General features: G+C 37.6%; 1 protein-coding gene across 1 annotated transcript in view; it reads right to left on the minus strand.

Moving 5' to 3' along the window:
- The window catches only part of Drgx (Dorsal root ganglia homeobox), a 165,294-nt gene that overhangs the window by 67,507 nt on the left and 75,141 nt on the right, over positions 1-22,646 (minus strand). The window contains exons 3-4 of the mRNA XM_073964688.1: positions 10,262-10,353; positions 10,025-10,126 (exon numbers count right to left, since the gene is read on the minus strand). Of these exons, the coding sequence (XP_073820789.1) occupies positions 10,025-10,126; positions 10,262-10,353 (194 nt within the window). The remainder of the gene's footprint in view (positions 1-10,024; positions 10,127-10,261; positions 10,354-22,646) is intronic.

Raw genomic sequence — 22,646 nt, forward strand, 5'->3', positions numbered from 1 at the left:
AACCTGAGAACTAAAGTAGAAAATATCACCTTTCTAATGATGTAGGTGCTCGTAGGTGATCAAACAACGAAGATATCACAATAGTAGCAAATAAAACCCCAATTTTCATTTTAATTATATTGACGAATATCACAGCTTTAGTTGTAAACTTTCCAAAAGCAAAGCCTGACTATGAAAGTAGAAGATCCCGTCTTTACAATGATGCAAACTAGGTCGGCGTAGGTAACCAAATGACGGAGATATCGCAATAGTCGGTAATACATCCAGTTTTTCTATTTTTTTGGAAATCACGCTACAGGTCGCAATTTTGATCGGATCGTCACGAAAATTTGAGGGTTAATGGGGGTCTCACAGATGAAGAAGCCTATTGATTTTGGTGATGGTCCGATAATATTTAGGGGTCGGAATGAGCAAACACATATTTGGAGAAAAGTCAATACTTTATTTCAAAGCCAATATCTCTGTTTCTTTAAGAGGTATATCAAAAGCTAGGCAAGGAAAGTAGAAAATATCACCTTTACAACGATGTAAAGTAGGTTGTCGTAGGTGGTCAAATAGCAGAGATATAGCAATAGTCGATAATGCATCCCATTTTCCGATTTTTTTGTAATCACGCTACAGGTCGCAATTTTGATCGGATCGTCTCAGAGAGAAAGAGGCATATTATTTTTGGTGGTAGACGGATTATTTTCCCTAAAAGAAATGTTTACCAGTGAAAATTTAATGCACAGGGGTAGTGGTGTAGGGTATGACATGGTCGGCCCCATCCCGACTATAGCCTTTGCTCACTTGTTTCTTGATGTGAGGGAACAAACAGAAGTTATTGTGTGTCAAATCAGGACTTTACGGCGTTTGACCCATCAATTCCACGTTTTGTTCGGTCAATAAGGTGCTGGTTTGGATTGATGTGTGAGAGCTCGCATTGTCATGGTGCACAAAGATTCGTCTTCTCTTATTCGTTTTTCGAATTTATCCGAAGACTTTAGGCAAACAAATTGTCAGAATTGATCGTCCTACGATCTTAAGCCCGTATAACAGCCGCAGGGTATGTTTAGCCGAAAAAACAGGCGACCGTTTGCTTCGAACTGCTTCTTCCATGAACAATTTTCGTTGGATTTGGTTCATCTCCGAAGACCCTCATGGCCGATTTATGTTTTGCTTCGAACTGCTTCTTCCATGAAAAATTTTCGTTGGATTTGGCTCATCTCCGAAGACCCTCATGGCCGATTTATGTTTTGTTTCGGGCTCATACGTGTAGATCCATGATTTGTCACCTGTGACAATATTTTAAACGTCTTTTGAAGCGATGGTATTTTTTTAACATTTTTTTGCACCAATCGATACAAGCTTTCTTTGAGCGATTACCATCTTGTGCTGAATCCAACGAGAAGAAGCCTTGTTTTCGGACAGGTGTTCATGCGATATAGAATGTATGGTGGTTCAAGAAATGCCCAAGGGTGCCTATATCTCACGGAATGTCACATGATACTTTTGCATTATCAATCAATGTTTTCAACCACAACGGCCGTTTTTGGACGACCTTCTCCTTCGTTTTTGAGCGAGCGTCGACCTCGATTGAATTCGTTAAATCACTTTTTTTCAGTACTATAGAGTGGTGTTAAATCCCCATACAAAGGTTTAATATCATCGATTCACTCTTGCAGTGATAATACACGTAGAAAGTTGTAAAAAATGATCAGACGAAAATGTTCACAAGTAATTTCATTGGGTAAATTGATTTCAAACCATACTAAGTACGTTTATGCTAAAAAAATTTCAAACTTTCCATAGTGTTGCCTATGCCTGAAACTTATCTAGTTGCCTTCGTAATTGTGGTTTCCGTAAAAAAATCATCCCTAACAGATAACTAACTAAAATGACTAAAGCGCGCGATAACTTAGGAATTTAGTATCCGATTTGGCCGAAACTGTGCTCATCGTAAAATTTTCCAAGATACATTAAGATCAAAGAAGGACTTCATCGGACCACACCTTCGGGTACCTACCTCACAAAAGTTAAAAACTTTCACTTATGTGCAGTTTGAGGGCTGTTCGAAGTTCGTTTTGATATTTTCGCTTTAATCCATTTTAAAACCACACCTTCATAATTTTGAAATAGCGGGTAGTCATTCTGGTCATGACTACAACATTATATTTTTTTGTTAAGTGAACGCAGAAAAGTCGTAATATTCAGAACCACTTCTTCATACAACTCTGGTACTAAAGTTTTTAGTAGTCTCTATGGTCATACCACGCTATAATTACATTATATGTACATACTTCACCCAATGATGGCCCAAATATTGTATTCTTGGAATATAAGAAGCATTATGTTATTTTAGACTGTGTTGATTAGGTCTGTCAGTATAATAATTAGGTCCATTTATTTTTAAAATTAGGGATATATACGGTATATTTAGGTCCACCACATCTGTTACTGTTTTTTGTATTTTTCCATTTTTATTATTTTGCAATGTTGTCTGAGTTTGCATACATTTGTGGAAGACAACATTAATCTTTTCCACCCATTGCCAAATCAGTTCCATTTTCATAGCAAACAACTTTTGACCTTTTAGATCAGAATAATATTTTCTACTTAGAGTGTATGTTCTCCTATTCATATTTATATTAGGCAATTTTCCTTGCGGCAATTGCCAGTTTGATGAAGGGAGAGGTGAGGTATATGGTAACCCTTTGCTCTCAACACCCTCTCTCACCGACAAACTGAATGTAAATATGGACTAACACGACTCGAATTGTAATTCGTTCGAACTACTACCAAACTCCTGTTATTTTAGAACAATTTTGTTTGATTGAGAACAAAATTGATCCAATATTTTTCAAAAAATATAAGTTTGGTAGTAGTTTGAACGAATTTGAATTCGAATCGTCTTAGTGAAGCCGGCCATTAACGTATCTTATCTTCTGCAGGACCACTGTAAAATATTTATCTTTAACGTTGTCATTGAAAACAGAGGCTTAAGAAAAAGGATAATTTGTTTTTACAATTTCATACTTATTTGTTGTTGTTGTTTTACGGCTATATCTAACTAAACAACCGCTAATGAACGCTTTTAAAATGGCATGGCACTACTAAGGAAATAACGTGCTAAAGAGCCTTCCGTCAAATGCACGACAAACAGGAACCCCAGATTATGGCAAAGTAGTCCATCCTTTTCTTGTCTTCTCTCGAGTAGTTGAGGCATGTAGTGGGCACGTAATGCTGCTGCTGCTTCAAACATTTTGTGTTAATTGCATTTCTGCCTCTATCTGTTTTTGTTTTGTTTCTTCTTTATTCTTTTCGAGCATAAAAATAGAAAAAAGCAGACCTCGACCACTTTAACAAGTTTAACGAGAGAAAGAAATACGTTTTTTTCTATTTCAGCGTCATTATGATTTGTTTTTGCCATGACGTTATACTAAACCTTGAGATGTGTATGTAGGCTTTTTGTTCATATGCTGATGATGAAGATATTTAGTCGCCACTCATTTGCAAAATGTCCAATAAATTTTAATAAGTATCATTTTACAAAACGTTTTACGCGAATAATAAACAAATTAGCCAAAGCTTAGCAAAAGAAGCAGAACAAATTACAAAATCAAAGCATTCTAAATTCGACTTGTCTTGGCTTGCTCACTTTTTTCTATCATCAAACAAATGAAAATTGAAATTTACATCTTTTATTATTTTTGTGGCTTTTCAGAAATGAAATCCAAGAAGAAGAAGCAGAAGAAATCGTGGCATCAAATTACTGCGAGCATAAAGTGTTAATTGAAGATACCTATGTAGCTGTTTAAGGAGCTGTTTATCAGTCATTGACGTAATGTCTGGGATTTGCATATGATTTTGCCAAAATGCCTTACAATTGCGGTTTATAATGAGGTGAGTTGATTTTCTTTATTGGCTTTTAAGGTCCATTACAATGTTATTGTGCCATTGATAGTTTAAGAATTTAAGCAGCTTAATTTTTTTTTTATTTGCATTTAAACTAGCGGTTAATTGAAGGCTTCTTTCTTGTTTCATAAAAGTTCTGTGGGTTACAGGGTATTAAAAAAAGACAATTGATTTCTTACTCTTAATGGTTTTCATTACCAAATAAAACAACCTTATAGGCCTCCACTCACTACCAGTATCCCCGACAGCATTTGTGATAGTATGTGTAAACTTTTGAAAGTTTGAGAATGCGATTGATTTTCAAAATGAACCCCAATAAGTCTGGCGAACCGTGTTTATTTTCAAATTAAACCAGTAAGGAAAGGATCAAAGTCGGGCGAGGCCGACTATATAATACCCTACACCACTGTGAATATGTAAAATATATATGGGAGCTAAATCCAAAGCCGAACAGATTTTGATATAATTTTTCACATTTATTTGTAGACCAAATTCCGTCACATAGTCCAAATTTCATCAAAATTGGACATACATATATAGCGTGTTTCGTGCATCAAATACCTCAAACCTATCGAAAATATATATTTGAGCTATATCCAAATCTGAACCGATTTCGATATAATTTGGCACACTTATTTCTGGGCCAAATCCCGGCAAACATTCCAAATTTTATTGAAATCGGTCTTATATAACGGGTTTCGTGCATCAAATACCTAAAATCGGCCGAGAATATATATGGGAGCTATATCCAAATTTGAACCGATTACTATATAATACGGCACACTTATTTCTAGACTAAATACCATCGCACATTCCAAATTTCATTGAAATCGGACATATATAGCGTGTTTCGTGCACCAAATGCCTTAAATCGGGCGAAAATATATATGGGGGCTATATCCAAATCTGAACTGGTTTCTATATAATTTGGCACACTTATTTCTACACTAAATTCCGTCGCACATTCTAAATTTCATTGAAATCGGACATATATAGCGCGATTCGAGCATCAAATACCTAAAATCGGCAGAAAATATATGTAGGAGCTATAGCCAAATTTGAACCGATTTCTATGTAATTTGGCACACTTATTTCTATACTAAATACCGTCGCACATTCCAAATTTAATTGAAATCGGACATATATAGCGCGTTTCGTGCATCAAATACCTAAAATCGGCAGAGAATCGCCTTAAATCGGGGAAGATATATATGGGGGCTATATCCAAATCTGAACCGATTTTTACCAAAATAAATGGCGTTCGTCCTTTGGCCAAAAAAACTATCTTCCCCAATTTTCATTCGAATCGGACAATAAATGCGACCTGTACTTTGTTTACAAAAATACATGGACACACTGTCAGACAGACGGACATGTGTAAATCGACTCAGAAAGTGATTCTATGTATATCCCTAAAAGGAACTATGGGTCTATCTCGTTTCTTTTTGCATGTTACAAACTAATGCACAAAGACATTATACCCCTTAGCACAAGGTGGTGTAGGGTATAAAAACGGTAGAATATGGACCTAAATCACATATAACGAGTAAAAAAGTGTCAGTCGGCTTTGGCGACAGAGATATACCCTCAGCCAATGTGAAGTGAAACTTTCATCTATAGGCAGATCGAATGTATTTAGGGTCTCTTAAGAATTTTGTGACCCTTTTGGAACATTTGAACTTGCCGACAAAAATGTGGATTAGAAATTAACTGCACTTAGACGCAAATGTTAACCTTTTGTGCGGGAGGTACCCTTAGGGAGGACCGATATGGGCCATTTTAGAAGTTAAACTAAATTTTGACAAAATATTTGGAGAACCAAAGTTTGCAAATCGCTTTAACAAAAATCAAAGTGATTCGAGAGCAGGTCTTAAAGTGAACTTATCCGAAATTTTGTGTGGGAGGTACCAGAAGGAGTAGACAAATATAGTCCATATTTGAACCTTATCTATGTCTGGTAGATATAATAGGGTGTGCAGAGTATGGATTACATCGGCCACTCCCTTCAAGAGTTATCGTGCGCACAATTTTTCTGAACATTTTTGAACTTTTGTGAGGGAGGTACCTGAAGGAGTTGACCGATATGGTTTATCTTCAAAATTAGACTATGTTTGGATAAAATATTACTAAGGCCAAATGTTGGACCGAATCGGCAGATCCTTTCGAGAGTTATCGTGCGCACAATTTTTCTGAACATTTTTGAACTTTTGTGAGGGAGGTACCTGAAGGAGTGGACCGATATGGTTTATCTTCGAACTTAAACTATGTCCGTTCGAGATTTATCTTGAGCTCCAACCACTATACACGGCGTCATAGGGGTTTTTTGCACCTTTCAGGCTATTTGCTCAGGAAGTATGGTCTTGCCCGTGATGAAACTTGTACCGTCGTATGGCGGACTGTGAATATAAGTTGTTACAACAAAAATCAAAGAGATTCGAGAGCAGGTCCTAAACTGAACTTTTCCGAAATTTTGTGTGGGAGGGTGGGTAGGATTGAGTCCATATTGTAACCTCATTTAAGTCTTGTAGAAATTTGACGATGTACAAAGTATGTGCCAAATTGGTTACTCCCTTCAAGAGTTATCGTGAGCCCAAATTTTCCGAACATTTTTCGAACTTTCGTGGGGGAGGTACAGGAAGGTGGACCCATCTTCGAACTTAAGCTAAGTTTGGGCAAAATATTACGAAAGCCAAATTTTGGACCGAATCGGTTGATCCATTCGAGAGTTATCGTGCGCACCAGCCAGACAGACAGACAAACGGACATGGCTAAACCAACTCCAAATTGTCTGAAACACATTTCGTCCAAACATACTTGGGGTCTAAAACCATTATTCCGATGAGGCACATTTTGCCCGTATGAAAGTGTATATACCCTCGTTAGCATAAATGCTAAAGGTATAACAAGTAAAAAAGTATCAGTCGGCTTTGCCGACAGAGATATACCCTCAGCCTAATACGTATGTATTTAGGGGTTTTAAAAATGTTGGACGTTTAAACCGGCAAAAATGTTGATTAGGATAAAAGATAAAAAGTTTTGAGGAGGAGATACTAAAAGGAATAGATCGACATTGACCGTTATGGAAGTGGATCTCCAGCCACAACATATGGTGCCAAAGGGGGTTTTTACACTCTTCGGGCTGTTTTTCTCAAGAAGTATGGACTTGCCCCTAAAAAAACTTTTACCATCGTAACTGAGGCAGGTCTTAAAGTGGATTTATCCGAAATTTTTTGTGGGAGGTACCGGATGGAGTGGACAATATAGTCCATATTTGAACCTGATCTATATCTGGTAGATATATTAGAATGTGTAAAGTATGGACCAATTCAGAAACTCCCTTCAAGAATTACCGTACGAACATTTTTTCCGAACATTTTTGAACTTTTGTGGGGGAGGTACCTGAAGGAGTGTACCGATATGACTTATCTTCAAACTTCAAACTATGTTTGGACAAAATATTACTAAGGCCAAATTTTGGACCGAATTGGCAGATCCGTTCGAGAGTTATCTTGCGCTCCAACCACCTCACACGGTGTCATAGGGGTTTTTTGCAACTTTCAGGCTATTTGCTCAGGAAGTATGGACTTGCCCCTGATAAAACTTGCACCGTCGTATGGCGGACAGTGAATACAAGTTGTTACATCAAAAATCAATGAGATTCGAGAGCAGGTCCTAAACTGAACTTTTCCGAAATTTTGTGTGGGAGGTACCCGAAGGAGTGGACCGATTGAGTCCATATTGGAACCTCATTTAATTCTGGTAGCAATTTCACGATGTACAAAGTATGGGGGAGGTACCGGAAGAAGTGGACCGATATAACCCATCTTCGAACTTAAACTAAGTTTGGGCAAAATATTGCGAAAGCAAAATTTTGGACCGAATCGGTTGATCAATTCGAGAGTTATAGTACGCACCAGCCAGACAGACAGACGGATGGACATGGCTAAATCAACTCCAAATTGTCTGAAACACATTTCGTCCAAACATACGTGGGGTCTAAAAACATTATTCCCATGAGGCACATTTTGCCCGTATGAAAGTGGAAATACCCTCGTTAGCATAAATGCTGAGGGTGTAAAAAGCGAAAGCTTCTGGAGATGTTAAATATTATTGCTACACATTTTTTTGTTCCGAGACTCATAATAAAATTTAATTTGGAACATTTCTTCTTTTGACACAATCTCAAAAAAGTGGCGTATTTTAGGAGATTTGGACTCAGTATGGAATAAATTGTAATAAAGAATCTAAAGGTTTAACAAATAATTTCTACCCAAAATTTTTAATTTTGTAACGTCATTTTCTTAACAAAGTATTTTACTTAGATATCTAGTTTTTTTGGGACTTAGAGTGAAATTAGGTGTAGAATATTTCTTCTTTTAACACCTTTCATCTAAAACTAAATTTCATGTTACTTTCATGCATCAACTCGAAAAAAGAACAATACAAATGTACTCAAAAAATATTTGGGTGTTTTGTTGGCAAATTTGATGTATATATTTTCTTGATATGTATTGTAAATACAACTTTCATTTATTCAGCGACTTATATTGAAATTTGATGGAGATTATTTTTGTCTTTGACGTCTTATATCTAGAATAAAGTTTTGTGGGGCAAAACTTAATAAACTCAGATAAAGTACAACATTAACCCTAAAACGTGATTTTACTTTTGGCAGATTCCTGGCGTTTAGGTACGATTTAGAGTTTTGGTGTATTCGGGGACCTTTAGTAAAATTTTATGGCAAATAATTTTGTGGAACATTTTGATCTGATACGATCACATTTTGATCGGATACGATCGCATCTTAAAGGAGTTTTTAAACGTTTTTCAAAAAAGGAACCAAAAATACCCGTTTAGTGACTCGCATGAGGCTTAATTTTTTTCATAAAAAGATACCCCGCATTGTTGTCAGTAATATTGTCAAAGACACTTTATACCTAAAATGCAAGAATTCCAAGGAATCTGATGTCGAATATTTCAAAACCTATATAAATGGGCGGAACTTGCCACGCCTATTTGGGTTACATCCCGACGTAAACTTTCAAAACGCCGATACATGTGCCTTCTTTTCTTCGGTTCTCTTTCATAATCTGGCCGAATTATCTTGTAATTATTTGTTGTGTTGTACAGTGTAATGAGTAGGAGGACCCTTATGACCTTAGACTACAAACACTTAAAGCCAACTCCCCGAAAACAAAGTTTTATTTTTCAACACCAAACTCAATTTCAATAAAATTTTGTTTTCCATTTAATTTAAATTCTTCGATTCCCGAACATTTTCAAAGCATCGTCTTTTCGTTGTTGCTGTTATTATTTTATTGTTTTGAATAATAAATAAATTGCATAAAATTTGCAAAATAAAAAAAAATAAGAAATACAAATTGAGAGAATTTTTCAAAAGAAACAAACTTTTCATAAATCATCATCGTCGTGTCTCAGCATTTATAATGGACGAGTTGAGAAAAATAGGAAGACAAGGAATGAACGAACGAACAACTGAAACATTAACAAAATTGAATATTCTTGAATACAGGAGACCGAGTACAACAACAACTGAAAATCCTTTTGATCACAATGCATGACATATTTTAAAGTAAAGCAACAGCAACAACAACAGAAGCAAAAAACTTCAATCCATTTATAAGTCCTACAAAAGGACATGCAGAATAATAATCATAACGGCAAAAGTGGCTGTCTGTCTGAGAAGAGTGTGTGCGTGAGAGTATATATGTGTGTGTGTGTGCTGGCAGCAGAGTGAGGTGTGTAGTCAAAAAAGAAAGGGTCGTTACGGTTGATGGAAATATGAATGCATAATCTGAGTGGTCCAACAAAAAAACCAAAAAACAAAAGTGAACAGCAAGTGAACAAATGAAATTTGATACAATTTTGTATTTTTTGTTGTTGTTGTTTAATAAAATAAATGTTGCAAATGTATTTTGAATATCATTTTCTTTGTTGTCTGATTCTTTAACTTTGAGCCCCAACATTTTTTTGTGGCAATTTTCTTAATACTTTAAAATAATCCTTCAACGTTCTTCTTTTTTCCTTTACTCCCTCCCGTTTAGTTTTATTTTATTTTTTGTTTGGTGTTATAAAATATCCCTTGTGTTTTATATTCATTCTATCTCACCTGTACACGAGCTTCCGTAAGATTAATTTTCATTGCCAAATCTTCACGTGTGAAAACATCCGGATAATGAGTTTGGGCAAATGCAGTCTCAAGTTCCTCCAACTGCAACAAAGAAAAGAAAAAAACACCGATTTAAGTGAAGTCAAGTGAAGTCGTGAAAACTTTTTTAGCTTTAAATTGCCGTTAAAAGTTGTGTATGCGGGTGTGTGTGTGAAAATATTTTCTAACGTCAATTACCTGTTGCAGTGTAAATGTTGTACGATTCCGACGTTGTTTACGACGCACAAAAGTTTCATCATGTATGGCAGGATGATAAGAATAGCTGGTATCTGTAACAAAAAACAAAGAGGAAAAAAGAAAAGTTAAGACGAAAAGTTTCAAATGTTTTAGATTTTTAGAAAAGTTTAGTTTAGTATTAGGGTGGCACTATAAAAATATTTCTACAAAGTGCGACGAATATTTTAGGTATATAAAAGGATTACGGATTACTTTCGATGAAAATTTCAAAACAATCATCGAACAGCCTTTAAGCGAAAATTTTATATTTTTGTGAGGGAGGTATATGAAGGATTTGCTGAGAAATATTACGTTGTGCAAAGGTTGGACCAATGTCAGTCACTCATTTCGTATTAGAGTTATTTTAGAGTTATTGGAACATTGTGTGCCTTCGGTAAAAAATTTCAAAACTATCCTCGACCAGCCCTTAAACTGCAGATAAGCAAAAATTTTCAACTTTTGTGAAGTATAAGCGATCTAGACCTTCATGGAACATGATCTATGCTTTTGAAGATATTTGGATATACATTAGGCCGGGGCGATTTGTATGGAAGGAAAAAAAGTGATAGTGGTCGCCTGGAGTTTCTGATTCTTGGGATTGTACTGAAAATCGGTGAAAATCGAGCCCCCAGATTTTGACTTGAATTTTTTTAAGGATATTTTGGCCAAACCATTTCTCAGAAACTTGACCTATCCTAAAAATTTCCTTTTGCGTTCTTAGTACAATCACCAAGGGCTTTCATCTCCAAAAGTAATTTCCACCCACTGACTTTGAGTCAAATTTTGTAGCACAAATTACACTGTGCTACAAAATTTGACTCAAATTTTCGATATTTTCGATATTTTCCGAAAAATGTGCACATTCTCGGGGCCATAACTGCCTGAAGGAGCGTTCCAATGCTTTTGCTGTGTACTAGAGAGTTCTTAATTATTGTCTTGGCTACCATTTCAGTGGTTTGGCTGTTACATATATGCCAAAATATCAAAAAAAAAAAACTTGAAAAAAACTTCAAGTCAAAATCCGGGGGCTCGATTTTCACCTTAGACATATGGTCTAGTGGACTTTTTTGCTCAGTACAATCCCAATAATCAGAAAATTCAGGCGCCCGTGGTGGTGTTCAAATCGCTGCACCCTAATATACATACATAAAAATGTTTTCAGGAACATACAGAAGGGTCAAGGGGGAATTCTATCATATCAGCCACTGCAATTCGATTCATATTAGCTCAATAATATGGAACCTACTTTTTATCGCCGAATCCAAATGACGTGTCTTCAGATACAACTTGTAGAGAAGTTTCATATGTCTGAAACATATATACATACATACATATGTATGTTCTCACAACATACCCGAAGGGACAAGGGAGACTTCTCATCCGATTCGTATTGGCTTAATGATATGGGTCCTATTGTTTATCACCGAGCCCCAACGTACTTACCACTCCACCACAGTGGATCAAACATTCATGAAATATCGGCTTTTTTGCTCTGGAGAATTTTTGCCACCGTTGAAGATTTAATGTTGCCAGGCCGGGGAATCGAAGCCGGCCATTGAGTCGGTGTTCATATTATTGCACGACGGCAACACCAGAAGTAATTTTACCATGTGCAAAGTTTCGGCCAAATCTTACTTTCGGCCAAATACTTAAATCGTCAGTTATAGTGCTCATCAGTCATTTTAGTTAGTGTCTGCAGGGTATTTGAAGATTTTTGGTCATTATCTCAGGAAGTATGGACTTGCTTCTTAGAAATTGTATAGTCTTAATAAGCGTCTCGAGGACAACCTTTTGCAAAAAAACTATCAAAATGATCTCAGACATGTCCTTAATCTGCATTTTTGGAAAAAATGTGAACACTTTGTGGGGAAGGTACCCGAGGGAGTGCAACTATATGATCCAAATTCAAACATAATCTATGCCTGGAATAAATAATACGATGTGCAAACTTTGGACCAATCGGTTACTCCCTTCGATAGTTATGGTGCGCACAATTTTAGCGAAAAATGTGAAACTTTTGTGGGGTAGGTACCCGAAGTAGTAGATCGGTATTACCCACCTTCGAACTTGATCTAAATTTGGACAAAATATTATTGATGGCAAAGTTTGGACCAAATCGGATAGTCCTTTCGAGAGTTATAGTGCGCACCAGCCAGACAGAAGGACGGATAGAATTTAATCGATTCCACTGTCTGAAACAGATTTCGTTTGGGATCCAAAACCACCATTTTGAAAATATGATACTTTCGTTATGATGAGGATATAAAAATGTAGAGGTCTCATTGGAATTTCTGGTATAGCCCAAGCATTGCAAAGCTTAGCTATAACCACGATGCACCTCGCTGGAGTTGAAATGGGGCTCAAGAGAATCTTCGTTTGTAAAAACATGTTCTTAACTTGCTTTGACAACCTAATTTCTATTTTACCCTATTCCGCAGTGTTAATAGAGGACAACTTTCCCTCCTTGTCGTTGGCCGTGGCATTGTGTTTTACCTTCTTCTCTTAACGGACTTTACGCCCTCTGTCCGGGAACATTCTCACTTGGAGGTATCATAAGGATTGAGAGATTTGAGTGATTTTGGCTTTCTTGTAATCCTCGACAATTTTAATATATGGTTATTTTGCCGAGGGTGACGTAGGGGATGGAAAATACCAAAGAACGGTCCTGACCGGTTTTAACATGGCAAAGCCCAGGATTTATCTTGGTCCCTCTTTCATCTCAAGTGCACACTGACCCCCCCTGGTGTCACCTGGGAAACTGCCTTTAACACCCGTTAAAGGTAGTGAGCCGCGCGTTCACCCATAAGAACGTTAAAAGCTTGTTTTGTTTTGTTTTTCTTTTCTTTCGTTTTTTCATAGTAGGCTGTTTTATGAAAAAACGAAAGAAAAGAAAAACAAACCCCTCTAAAGTTGACGAACCCCGCAAACGTTTTAAGGACCATGATCTGCGAATCTGCACCTGGAATGTTCGCACTCTTTATAGAGAAGGAGCAGTCTTCGCATTGGCAGACGTACTTGAAAAGTACAAGATCGATATTACTGCCATACAGGAAATACGATGGATTGGGAAAGGCGTCACAACAACACCTAAAGGTGACGCACTGTATTATAGCTGCCATGACGTAAAGCATGAGTTTGGTTGTAGATTCGTAGTTAGTCGGAGACTAAAACATCTGGTATCTAGCTTCACCCCAGTGAATGAAAGACTTGCTGCAATTCGAATAAAAGCTAAATTCTTCAACATCAGCTTTATTTGCGCTCATGCTCCCACTGAATAAAAGGACGAACAGACCAAAGATATATTTTACGAGCGCTTAGAAGAATCATATGACCGTTGCCCTGACCATTACATTAAAATCATTCTAGGCGATTTTAATGCCAAAATTGGAAAGGAGAATACCTTTGGCCCAACAGTCGGGAAATTCAGTCTCCACAGTGACAAATCTGACAATGGTATGAGGCTGATAGACTTTGCAGCTGCAAAAAACATGGTAGTTAGCAGTACCAGATTTAATCATCTCGATATTCATAAGGGCACCTGGCTGTCTCCAGATCAGAAAACAAGAAATCAAATTGATCATGTTGTGATAGATGGAAGACATTCATTGAGCGTGTTGGATGTACCACCGTTCCGAGGCGCAAACATTGATTCGGACCACTACCTTGTTGCAGCAAAGGTAGCAAACAAAGTACGAACAGACACAACACGAAAGTTAGACATCGGTAAGCTGCAATCACAACAGATAGCCACAGCATATTCCACTCAACTAGCCCAATTGCTTAATCAAAGCACTCCTCATCCCGATAACATATCAGCGCAATGGCAAATCATTGCCCAATCCATGCAAACAGCTGCAAAATCCATACTTGGATACCAGAGACCTCCTCCAAGGAATCCATGGTATGATCAGGAGTGTCGTGCTGTCACCGAAGAGAAAAATGCGGCATATAGGGCTACTTTACAATCCGGAGCAACGCGTAGCGCACGAGAGAGATACAGGGAGAAAAGGAGAGAGGAGAAACGTGTTTTCCGCAGGAAAAAGAGAGAGATGGAAAAGCGGGAGTGCGAAAAAATCGAAATGTACAGGAGCCAGAATGAAGTCCGAAAATTCTACAAAAGAGTCAAGCATCAAACTGATGGCTTTGGTACAGGCACATCCTCCTGTAGAGACCAGCAAGGTAATTTGGTAACTGATACAGATAGTGTACTCAGGATATGGAAAGAACATTTTTCAAAACTGTTGGTATCCAGTCCCAATCCCAGAAGATGGTATTGAATGTATACCGCCCAGCCAAGATGAGGTAAAGACAGCAATAAATCGGCTGAAGAATAATAAGGCAGCAGGAGCCGATGGCTTACCAGCCGAGCTGTTCAAACCCGCAGGCGACACGCTGATAAGGTGTATTCATCAGCTAGTTAGCACCATCTGGCAGGAAGAACGAGTACCCGACGATTGGAACCTGAGTATCCCCGTCCACAAGAAGGGAGATAAGACTGTATGCTCTAACTATAGGGGCATAAGTCTTCTCCATATTGCCTACATGATCGTGTCAGGGATATTGTGCGAACGACTAAAGCCTATGGTCAACGAGATAATTGGGCCATACCAATGCGGCTTTAGACCTGGCAAGTCCACCATTGACCAGATATTTACCCTGCGGCAAATCCTGGAGAAGACCCAAGAGATGCAGATCGACACCCACCACCTTTTTGTCGATTATAAAGCAGCCTTCGACAGCCCGCTGCGTTCAAAGGTATTCCAAGCCATGTCTGAATTTGGTATCCCCGCAAAGCTCATCCGGTTTTGTAAAATGACTTTAACTGACACGAGGTCCTCAGTTAAAAGAGGAAGGAACCTCTCCGAAGAGTTTGGTACCAAAAGAGGTTTCAGACAAGGAGACAGCCTTTCGTGTGAGGCAAACGTCAAAAGAAGTGGCACAATCCACACCAGTAGTCACATGTTACTTGCTTATGCTGATGATATAGACATCATTGGACGATCAGTAAAAGAAGTAGCTGATACCTTAATGAAGGTCGAAGGAGAATCTGCTAAAGTGGGTCTGGCGGTAAACGGTGAGAAGACCAAGTTGATGGTGTCGACGCGCAATGCGTCCATTGAGCTCGGACCGACTATGGAAGTTGGTTCCTATAATATTGAGGTAGTAAAAGACTTCGGATACATCGGCCCCTCCGTAAACACAACAAACGACATCAGTTGTGAAATAAAAATAAGAATTGTATTGGCCAACAGATGCTATTTTGGTTTAAGTAAGCAGTTTAAAAACAAAGCCACATCTCGTCAAACAAAAATAACGCTATACAAAACACAGATACTACCCGTGCTGATGTATGGCTCCGAAGCCTGCGTACTTGCGCAAGCAGACATGGCAGTGCTTGGTGTGTTTGAGAGAAAAATTCTTCGAAAGATCTACGGACCAATCTGCGTTGACGGTGAACCACGAGCTGTATCTGCTATACAACGACATCAATATTGTTAAAAGTATCGAGATGCAGCGATTGCGTTGGCTAGGCCATGTTCTGTAATGGGCCAGCTAAGTAAGTAAGTTATTTTGCCGAGAATGAACTATACCTTTTGGTACAGGGCTTTTTTAACGTCAGGTGGTCTTTTCTGTTTTTTGATAAAATTTGGTAAAATTTTAATTCTGACTAATATTTATTTAGATTAGAAAATACAAACTTGGTCGCATATTCAAATCTTTTATAACTTCTGTTCATAGGGCAAATGTTCATCAAGGAGCCACATAAGTAAATTGTCCCAATACTGAGGATAGAATTTTTCTGTGGAAAAAATTACTCAGTCCCTCAGGACTTTAGTTGTTATATTAAAATTATTTACAAGTTCCCGGAAGTCAAGTGTTTCTCTCATGAAAAAAACAAAACACAACCTGAGGACAAATTTGCTTTCCTTCCTTTACATTAATTGTGTATAAATAATTACATCATTTTAGGTTGTTTTTTATTTACAAATAATTAAATCATCACTGCTTTTTACACACACAGACTCATACAAGCACATACAAACAAACACATTCATCATAAAATGTATTCTTATTCGCACTTTGTACATAAACCGTGTGTTACCATCACCACCCGAGGTAAATACGGCCAATGTAATGAAGGTAATGAGTGGCCGGTAAACACTCACATTGGACATTGGATGATGGACGGTGATGACCTTAGGCTTTCATTACCAACCTTAAACACAATTAAAAATGTATACGTTTCACAACTCCCTCCCACCTCACAAGTTCACGGACCACCGACAGACACCTGTATCTGCAAAATTAGCAACAGATCCAATTTCATTTGAATACGCTGGTGGGGTTAAATCCCCATCTGCAAGATGAAATATCCCATCAACAACTACTGAAAAAAAAACAATCGTGTTAACATTTATTTTTCATCGTCATTATAATTTCTGTACTCAACTTCTCTCCATGATGGCCAGCCAGCCCGCCACTCACTCTACCAGCAGGGCAATTTCGGACTCTATGCGAAATTAATTTTCAATTTGTTTTAAATAAATAATGAGTTACAAATTGCAAAATTTAATTTTAATTTTCTCTGCTGCAGATGTTTTTCCCCAAATACAATATGGAAAACACTTGCTTGGCCTGGTTTTGCCGAAAGAGTGAAAGGGAGATGGAAAGAGGAAAGAACAAGTGGTACTAAGTCAAGCGTAAATGAGTGGTGCCTTACCAGTAAAGGCATGTGTTGGTTGTTCTTCTTCGCTTCGTTGGTTGTTCTTGTTCGCCAGTTGTAGCCTGGCTGCTGGCTAACGTTTTCCACTTGTCCTGATTACGATGAAGCTAATGTTGTTTGTGTTCTTTTGTAATTTTCTGTTAAACATAATCCGATTAGAGCTTTTATACATTTACAGATTCAAACACACACGCACACTCGCACAGGAACTGTTGATATTTTACTTCGTTTGTGTCGTTGTGTGAGGAAAAAACCAGTCAAGTTGTTGCCCCACTTAGCAAGGCATTGGCCATATTTTTACTATGGCGGATTTCCATTAGAAAACATACTTTTAACTCCTTTCTCCACATTTGGCCTCTTCGGTTGCTACAGCCGTTGCTTACTGTCCGTCCTTGTCTCCAGGGAATCCTTAATGCGCAGTAATACTGTTAGCTGCCAACAGCTACTTGTGTTGTTGCTGTGTTTCGTTAGATTCTGGCCAAGTTCAAATGAGTTTGAGAACCAGAAAAAAACGAACAGAAAACCACTCGTGTGTAAAGAAATAGAGAAAAATGCCTTAAACGTAGGCCATGTCAACTGCTGGTATTTTTCTTGTAGCCCCTCCATTGCTGTATCCCCCCTTTCTTGCACATTTTTTATGCCATTCATATAAATTGTGTTTTAAGTTCATTCTTCACTTCATGTCTTTATTAATATTTAATGAAACAATTAATATTTCAGAATTTCAGTTTGAGTTTTTGTTGCTATAGTACAAGTATGTACGTAGTAGTAGTGAGCGCTCTCATTCTGAGTGAAATAAATGGGGCTCTGGAGATGACGATGGGGTTATGTGTACATATAAAGGAAACTAATTTAATAATATTCCATAGTTGGTATTAAGAAAATTTAATAATACTTTATTTTTTTAATTAACTTTTAATATCTTCGGAATTAGGTCTACCACGGCAAGGCAATGTAATTCAAGAAAATAATTTGTTCCATAAGCCTGACTTGAGTAGACTTTCAAACAGTGCTGCACTTCGGATTACTATGTTCTAAAATAGTCCGTTCACTCACACAGTGCGTATTTATTGTCGGCACAAAAGACATTACAAATCATCCCACTAACCCATTATTTTAACAAGGGCATATCACCAAAAATCTGTAGCTATTTTTGGTCATGAAAGTCATTGGCTATATCGGACAGCACCTTCGTTTAGTGGCCAAACAAATAGCTAAGGACTTTTGTTGACATGCTTGTCAAAATAATGGGTTGATTGGAAGTGGGTTGATTTGCATTGAGTTTTTTGCTGGGTGTTTTTACTAGAGTTGTGTAGTTCCGGAACGAACTAGTTTCAAGGAACTATTCCGAACAAGGAACTATTCAAACTTTAAACTATAGTTTAATTCCTTTCATTTGTATAATTCTTTTTCAAATTACATCGTCATTACATCGCTGCAATTTATTTTTATGTCAATTCATCCACTAAAAGATGAAAACAAAAAGAAAGATTCGTTAAACTACTTCACTCTTGGAACTATTTGGAACGAAGGAAATAGAAAAAACGATGAAAGAGAAAGAGTCATTGAACGATATCGATCTAGCAACTATTTGGAACTATATTAAGGAACTAGTTTCTTTTGGAAAAAGGAACTAGAAAGATCGATCTGCGCCAGGAACTATATTGCCCAACTCTAGCTTTTACCTACATTGAGAAAACATGGACTTACGTTGACAAATTGTGGTAGAAAGTTTTCTATCATTATGAACTCTAAATGAAGTGGCACGCCAAAAAAGTTAAGCACATTATGAACCCTAAATAAGGTGGCACTTATACACTGAATGGGTCAGATTCGATTCCCAAGTCAGACAACATCTCATTTTCAATAGCTGCAAATCTACCCTCGGAGTAATTTAGGCGGAATTTCTTAGTATTTCAGCCAAGTAAAACTTCTCTACAAGTGGTGTCTTAAGAAACGCCGTTCGGGATTGTCTATAAAAAGTAGGTCCAATATAATTGAGCTAATCTGAATCAGAGTGCACGTATTGATATCTTTGTATAAGTACTCGTACCCTAAATTTAAATTATAGGTGATTCGTTTTGAACAAGTAAAAAGGTATCAGTCGGCTTTGCCGACAGAGATATACCCTCAGCCTGTGCGGATTAAAATAATTTTTTTCCAAAAAAAAATGTATATAGGGAGGTTTTCGCATGAACCGAAAAACATAATATCGCTGTAAACAGGGCCACTAGGAAAACCTTCGGTAAAAATGTCGAAAGGATCCTCGAACAGACCGTTCATGTTGAACATTTGTGTGGTTGGTACCACAAGGATTGAACAGATAGGGCCCAAATTTGAACATAAACTAAGTTTCAACAATATTTAGAGATCCAAAGTTTGGACCAAATCGGTTGCTACGTCAATGAGAAATCGCGCGTATCATTTTAGCGAATATTTTTGTGTTGGAGGTACCGGAAGGTGTGGACCTATAAGCACCACCTTCGAATTCCATCTAATAGTCGAAGAATATACAAAGTGTAGACGAACGCAGTATTCGGATCGAGTACAATAGAACTTTTTTACAACTTTCGGGCTGTTTTCTCAAGAAGTATGGACTTGCCCCTGAAAAAGCTTTTACTCTCGTAATTGAGGCAGCAAATGCAAGTTGCGTCAACAAAAACTAAAGTGATTCGACATCAGGTCTTAAAGTGAATTTATTCAAAATTTTGTGTGGGAGGTACCCGAAGGAGCGGATAAATATAGTCCATATCTATATCGACACCTCCAAATAATAGTATGCTAAGTCTAAAAAGTGAGTTTTGCAGGAGAAGCTCTCAAAGTGTGGAAATTTTTTTGAACTTCAGAACTATGCTAAGTCAGTGTTTGTTCATAACTTCTGTTCGGATTGACCGATCATTACCAAAATTTGACAGAATTTAAGTTAAAGGACGTTCGACACCTCCAAAAAATAGTTTGCTAATTCTGAACAGTGAGTTTTGCAGGAAAAGCTCTAAAAGTTTGGAAATGTCTTTGACCTTCAGTACTATGCAAAGTAAATATTTGTTTATAACTTCTGTTCGGATTGACCGATCATTACCAAAATTTGACAGAATTTAAAGTAAAGGACGTTAAATTTAAAAATGTAAAGAACTTGAAAACATGCTAAGTCGACATAGCATACTATTGGCAGATCCGATCTTGCACTCAAACGGTGTCATAGGGGTTTTTGTACCTTTCAGGCTATTTTCTTAGGGAGTATGGACTTGCCCCTGATGAAACTTATACCATCGTATGGGGGGCAGTGAATACAAGTTGCTACAACAAAAATCAAAGTGATTCGAGAGCAGGACCTAAACTGAACTATTCCGAAATTGTGTGTGGGATGTACCCGAAGGAGTGGGCCTATTGAGTTCATATTGGAACCTCATCTAAGTCTGATAGAAATTTCACTATGTGCAAAGTATGGACCAAATCGATTACTCCCTTCAAAAATTTTCCGAACATTTTGGAACTTTTGTGGGGGAGGTACCGGAAGGAGTGGACCGATATAGCTCATCTTCGAACTTAAAGTAAGTTTGGACAAAATATTACGAAAGCCAAAATTTGAACCGAATCGGTTCATCCGTTCGAGAGTTATCGTGCGCTCCAGCCAGCCAGAAAGACAGGCACATTGCTAAATCAACTCCAAATTGTCTGAAACGGATTTCGTCCAAACATACTTGGGGTCTAAAACCATTATTTCGATGAGGCACATTTTGCCCGTATGAAAGTTTATATTCCCTCGTTAGCATAAATGCTGAGGGTATAAAAAAATCAGCTGAGCCCGGCTGGGATACGAACCTGGGCCGCCGCCAACTAACAGACAATATTGCTGACGTCTTAGCGCTATGAACCACAACTCGAACGGAGTTTCGAACCATATTTTGGGTATCGTAATATTATGTCCAAAATTAGTTTAAGTTCGAAGATGACCATATCGGTTACCTCCCCCGCAAAAGTTTACAAATTTTCTGTAAAATGGAGTGAACGATAACTCTTGAAGGGAGCAATCGATTTGGCCCAAACTTTCACATCGTGTTATTTTTTCGAGATATAGATCGTGTTCAAATATGGACGATATAGATCCACTCCTTCGAGTACCTCCCACACAAAATTCGGATAAAGTGAAGTTTAAGAGCGCCTCTCGGATCGTTTTGAATGTTTTTTCAGCAGGTTGTCTTTGTAACGATGGTACAATTTGTTCGGGCGCAAGTCCATACTTCCTGAAATTATGGCCTAAAAGCTCCATGAAACCTTGACGACACGAACCAAAATGGCAAATCCCCAAGATTACTCTCGCAGGGAGATTCTGATTGGTCCAAACTTTGCGCATCGTATTATTTCATCTAGTCATGTATCGGGTTGAAATATGGACTATATTAATTCAGTCTTTCGGGAACCTCCAACACAAAATTTGGGAAAAGTGCACTTCAATAGCTCGTCTCAGATCGTTTTAAATTGTTTTTTTTTTTTTGCAAAACCCTCAAAGGGAGAAACCTACGGCCTGGAATTATGTCCGACTATTGGCTACCTAGGACCACTATTTTGGGTACTTCCCACACAAATTTTGGACAGAGTGCAGTTTAAGGACTCGTCAGGTCTGTAGCCCTGGTAAAGATGGTACAATTTGTTTAGCAAATCCAAAAAAAATGGTGCAAGAACTCAAAAAACTCCTATAGATGTCAGAAATATTGTGTTTGATTATTTTCTTTAGGTCCGAGGCTGAGGGTATATCTCAGTCGGCACAGCTGACTGATACTTTCTTACTTGTTTTAGTGTAGACTGAGTTATTTGATTCTGTCTGTGGAATGAATAATTAGGCCCGATATTTATAACACCTACCCCACACATTCCTACAAATTTACCCTGGAAACTTTAAAAACTTCTTTTGTGACCTGCGAAAAGGCTACTTATATTTGAAATTTGGGATACGTACATAGACCCGTTATCATTTTTTTCTTTTGCAGCCGTAGGTTGAGGGTCTTTAGAGCTGAATGATTATTTTTTGCTGCTCTTTAGCTGTTCAGTACATTCCAGCCAATGCAAAAAACTAGTCCCTCTTCTGTACGACGTGACAGATGTGTATATTATCCTGATTTGTTATTGTGACGCCCATGGAATGAAAGAATGTCTAGATCAAACCCTTTAAACCTGGAGGAGACTTCAATTTCTATTGACAATATACTCTACCTTTTTATAGAAAAAATTCTTCTTATCTTCAAAAATATTCTCTTAATAACACAATATCTCCCTACCGATATCTTCTGCAAGCATTTCGAACCTTAAAAATAACTTATCATTTATTTTAATCAACATTATCATTGGCATTACCATAAAGTGTAATGTCATCATGAAATTTTCTTCTTCCAAAACCCACAAAGGTCGTTATCATCATTACCGACATCAATAACTGAAGATTTACTTGGGCTTAACTCGAATGGAAAATGTAAGGAAAACTTTACCGGAGTTAAAGGTAAAGGGCTAATGGAGTTATCATTGCCGTTATTGGTGATCCGGCATTAAGACGATGTTATGTTTGATAATGATGCCAATGATTTCGCAGTGATTATCATTGATAGCAAGCAGCAAGAAGAAGGTGGC

Source organism: Musca autumnalis, unplaced genomic scaffold, assembly GCF_047663935.1.
Source record: "Musca autumnalis isolate F117 unplaced genomic scaffold, ASM4766393v1 scaffold_2, whole genome shotgun sequence".
Taxonomy (NCBI): Eukaryota; Metazoa; Arthropoda; class Insecta; order Diptera; family Muscidae; genus Musca; species Musca autumnalis.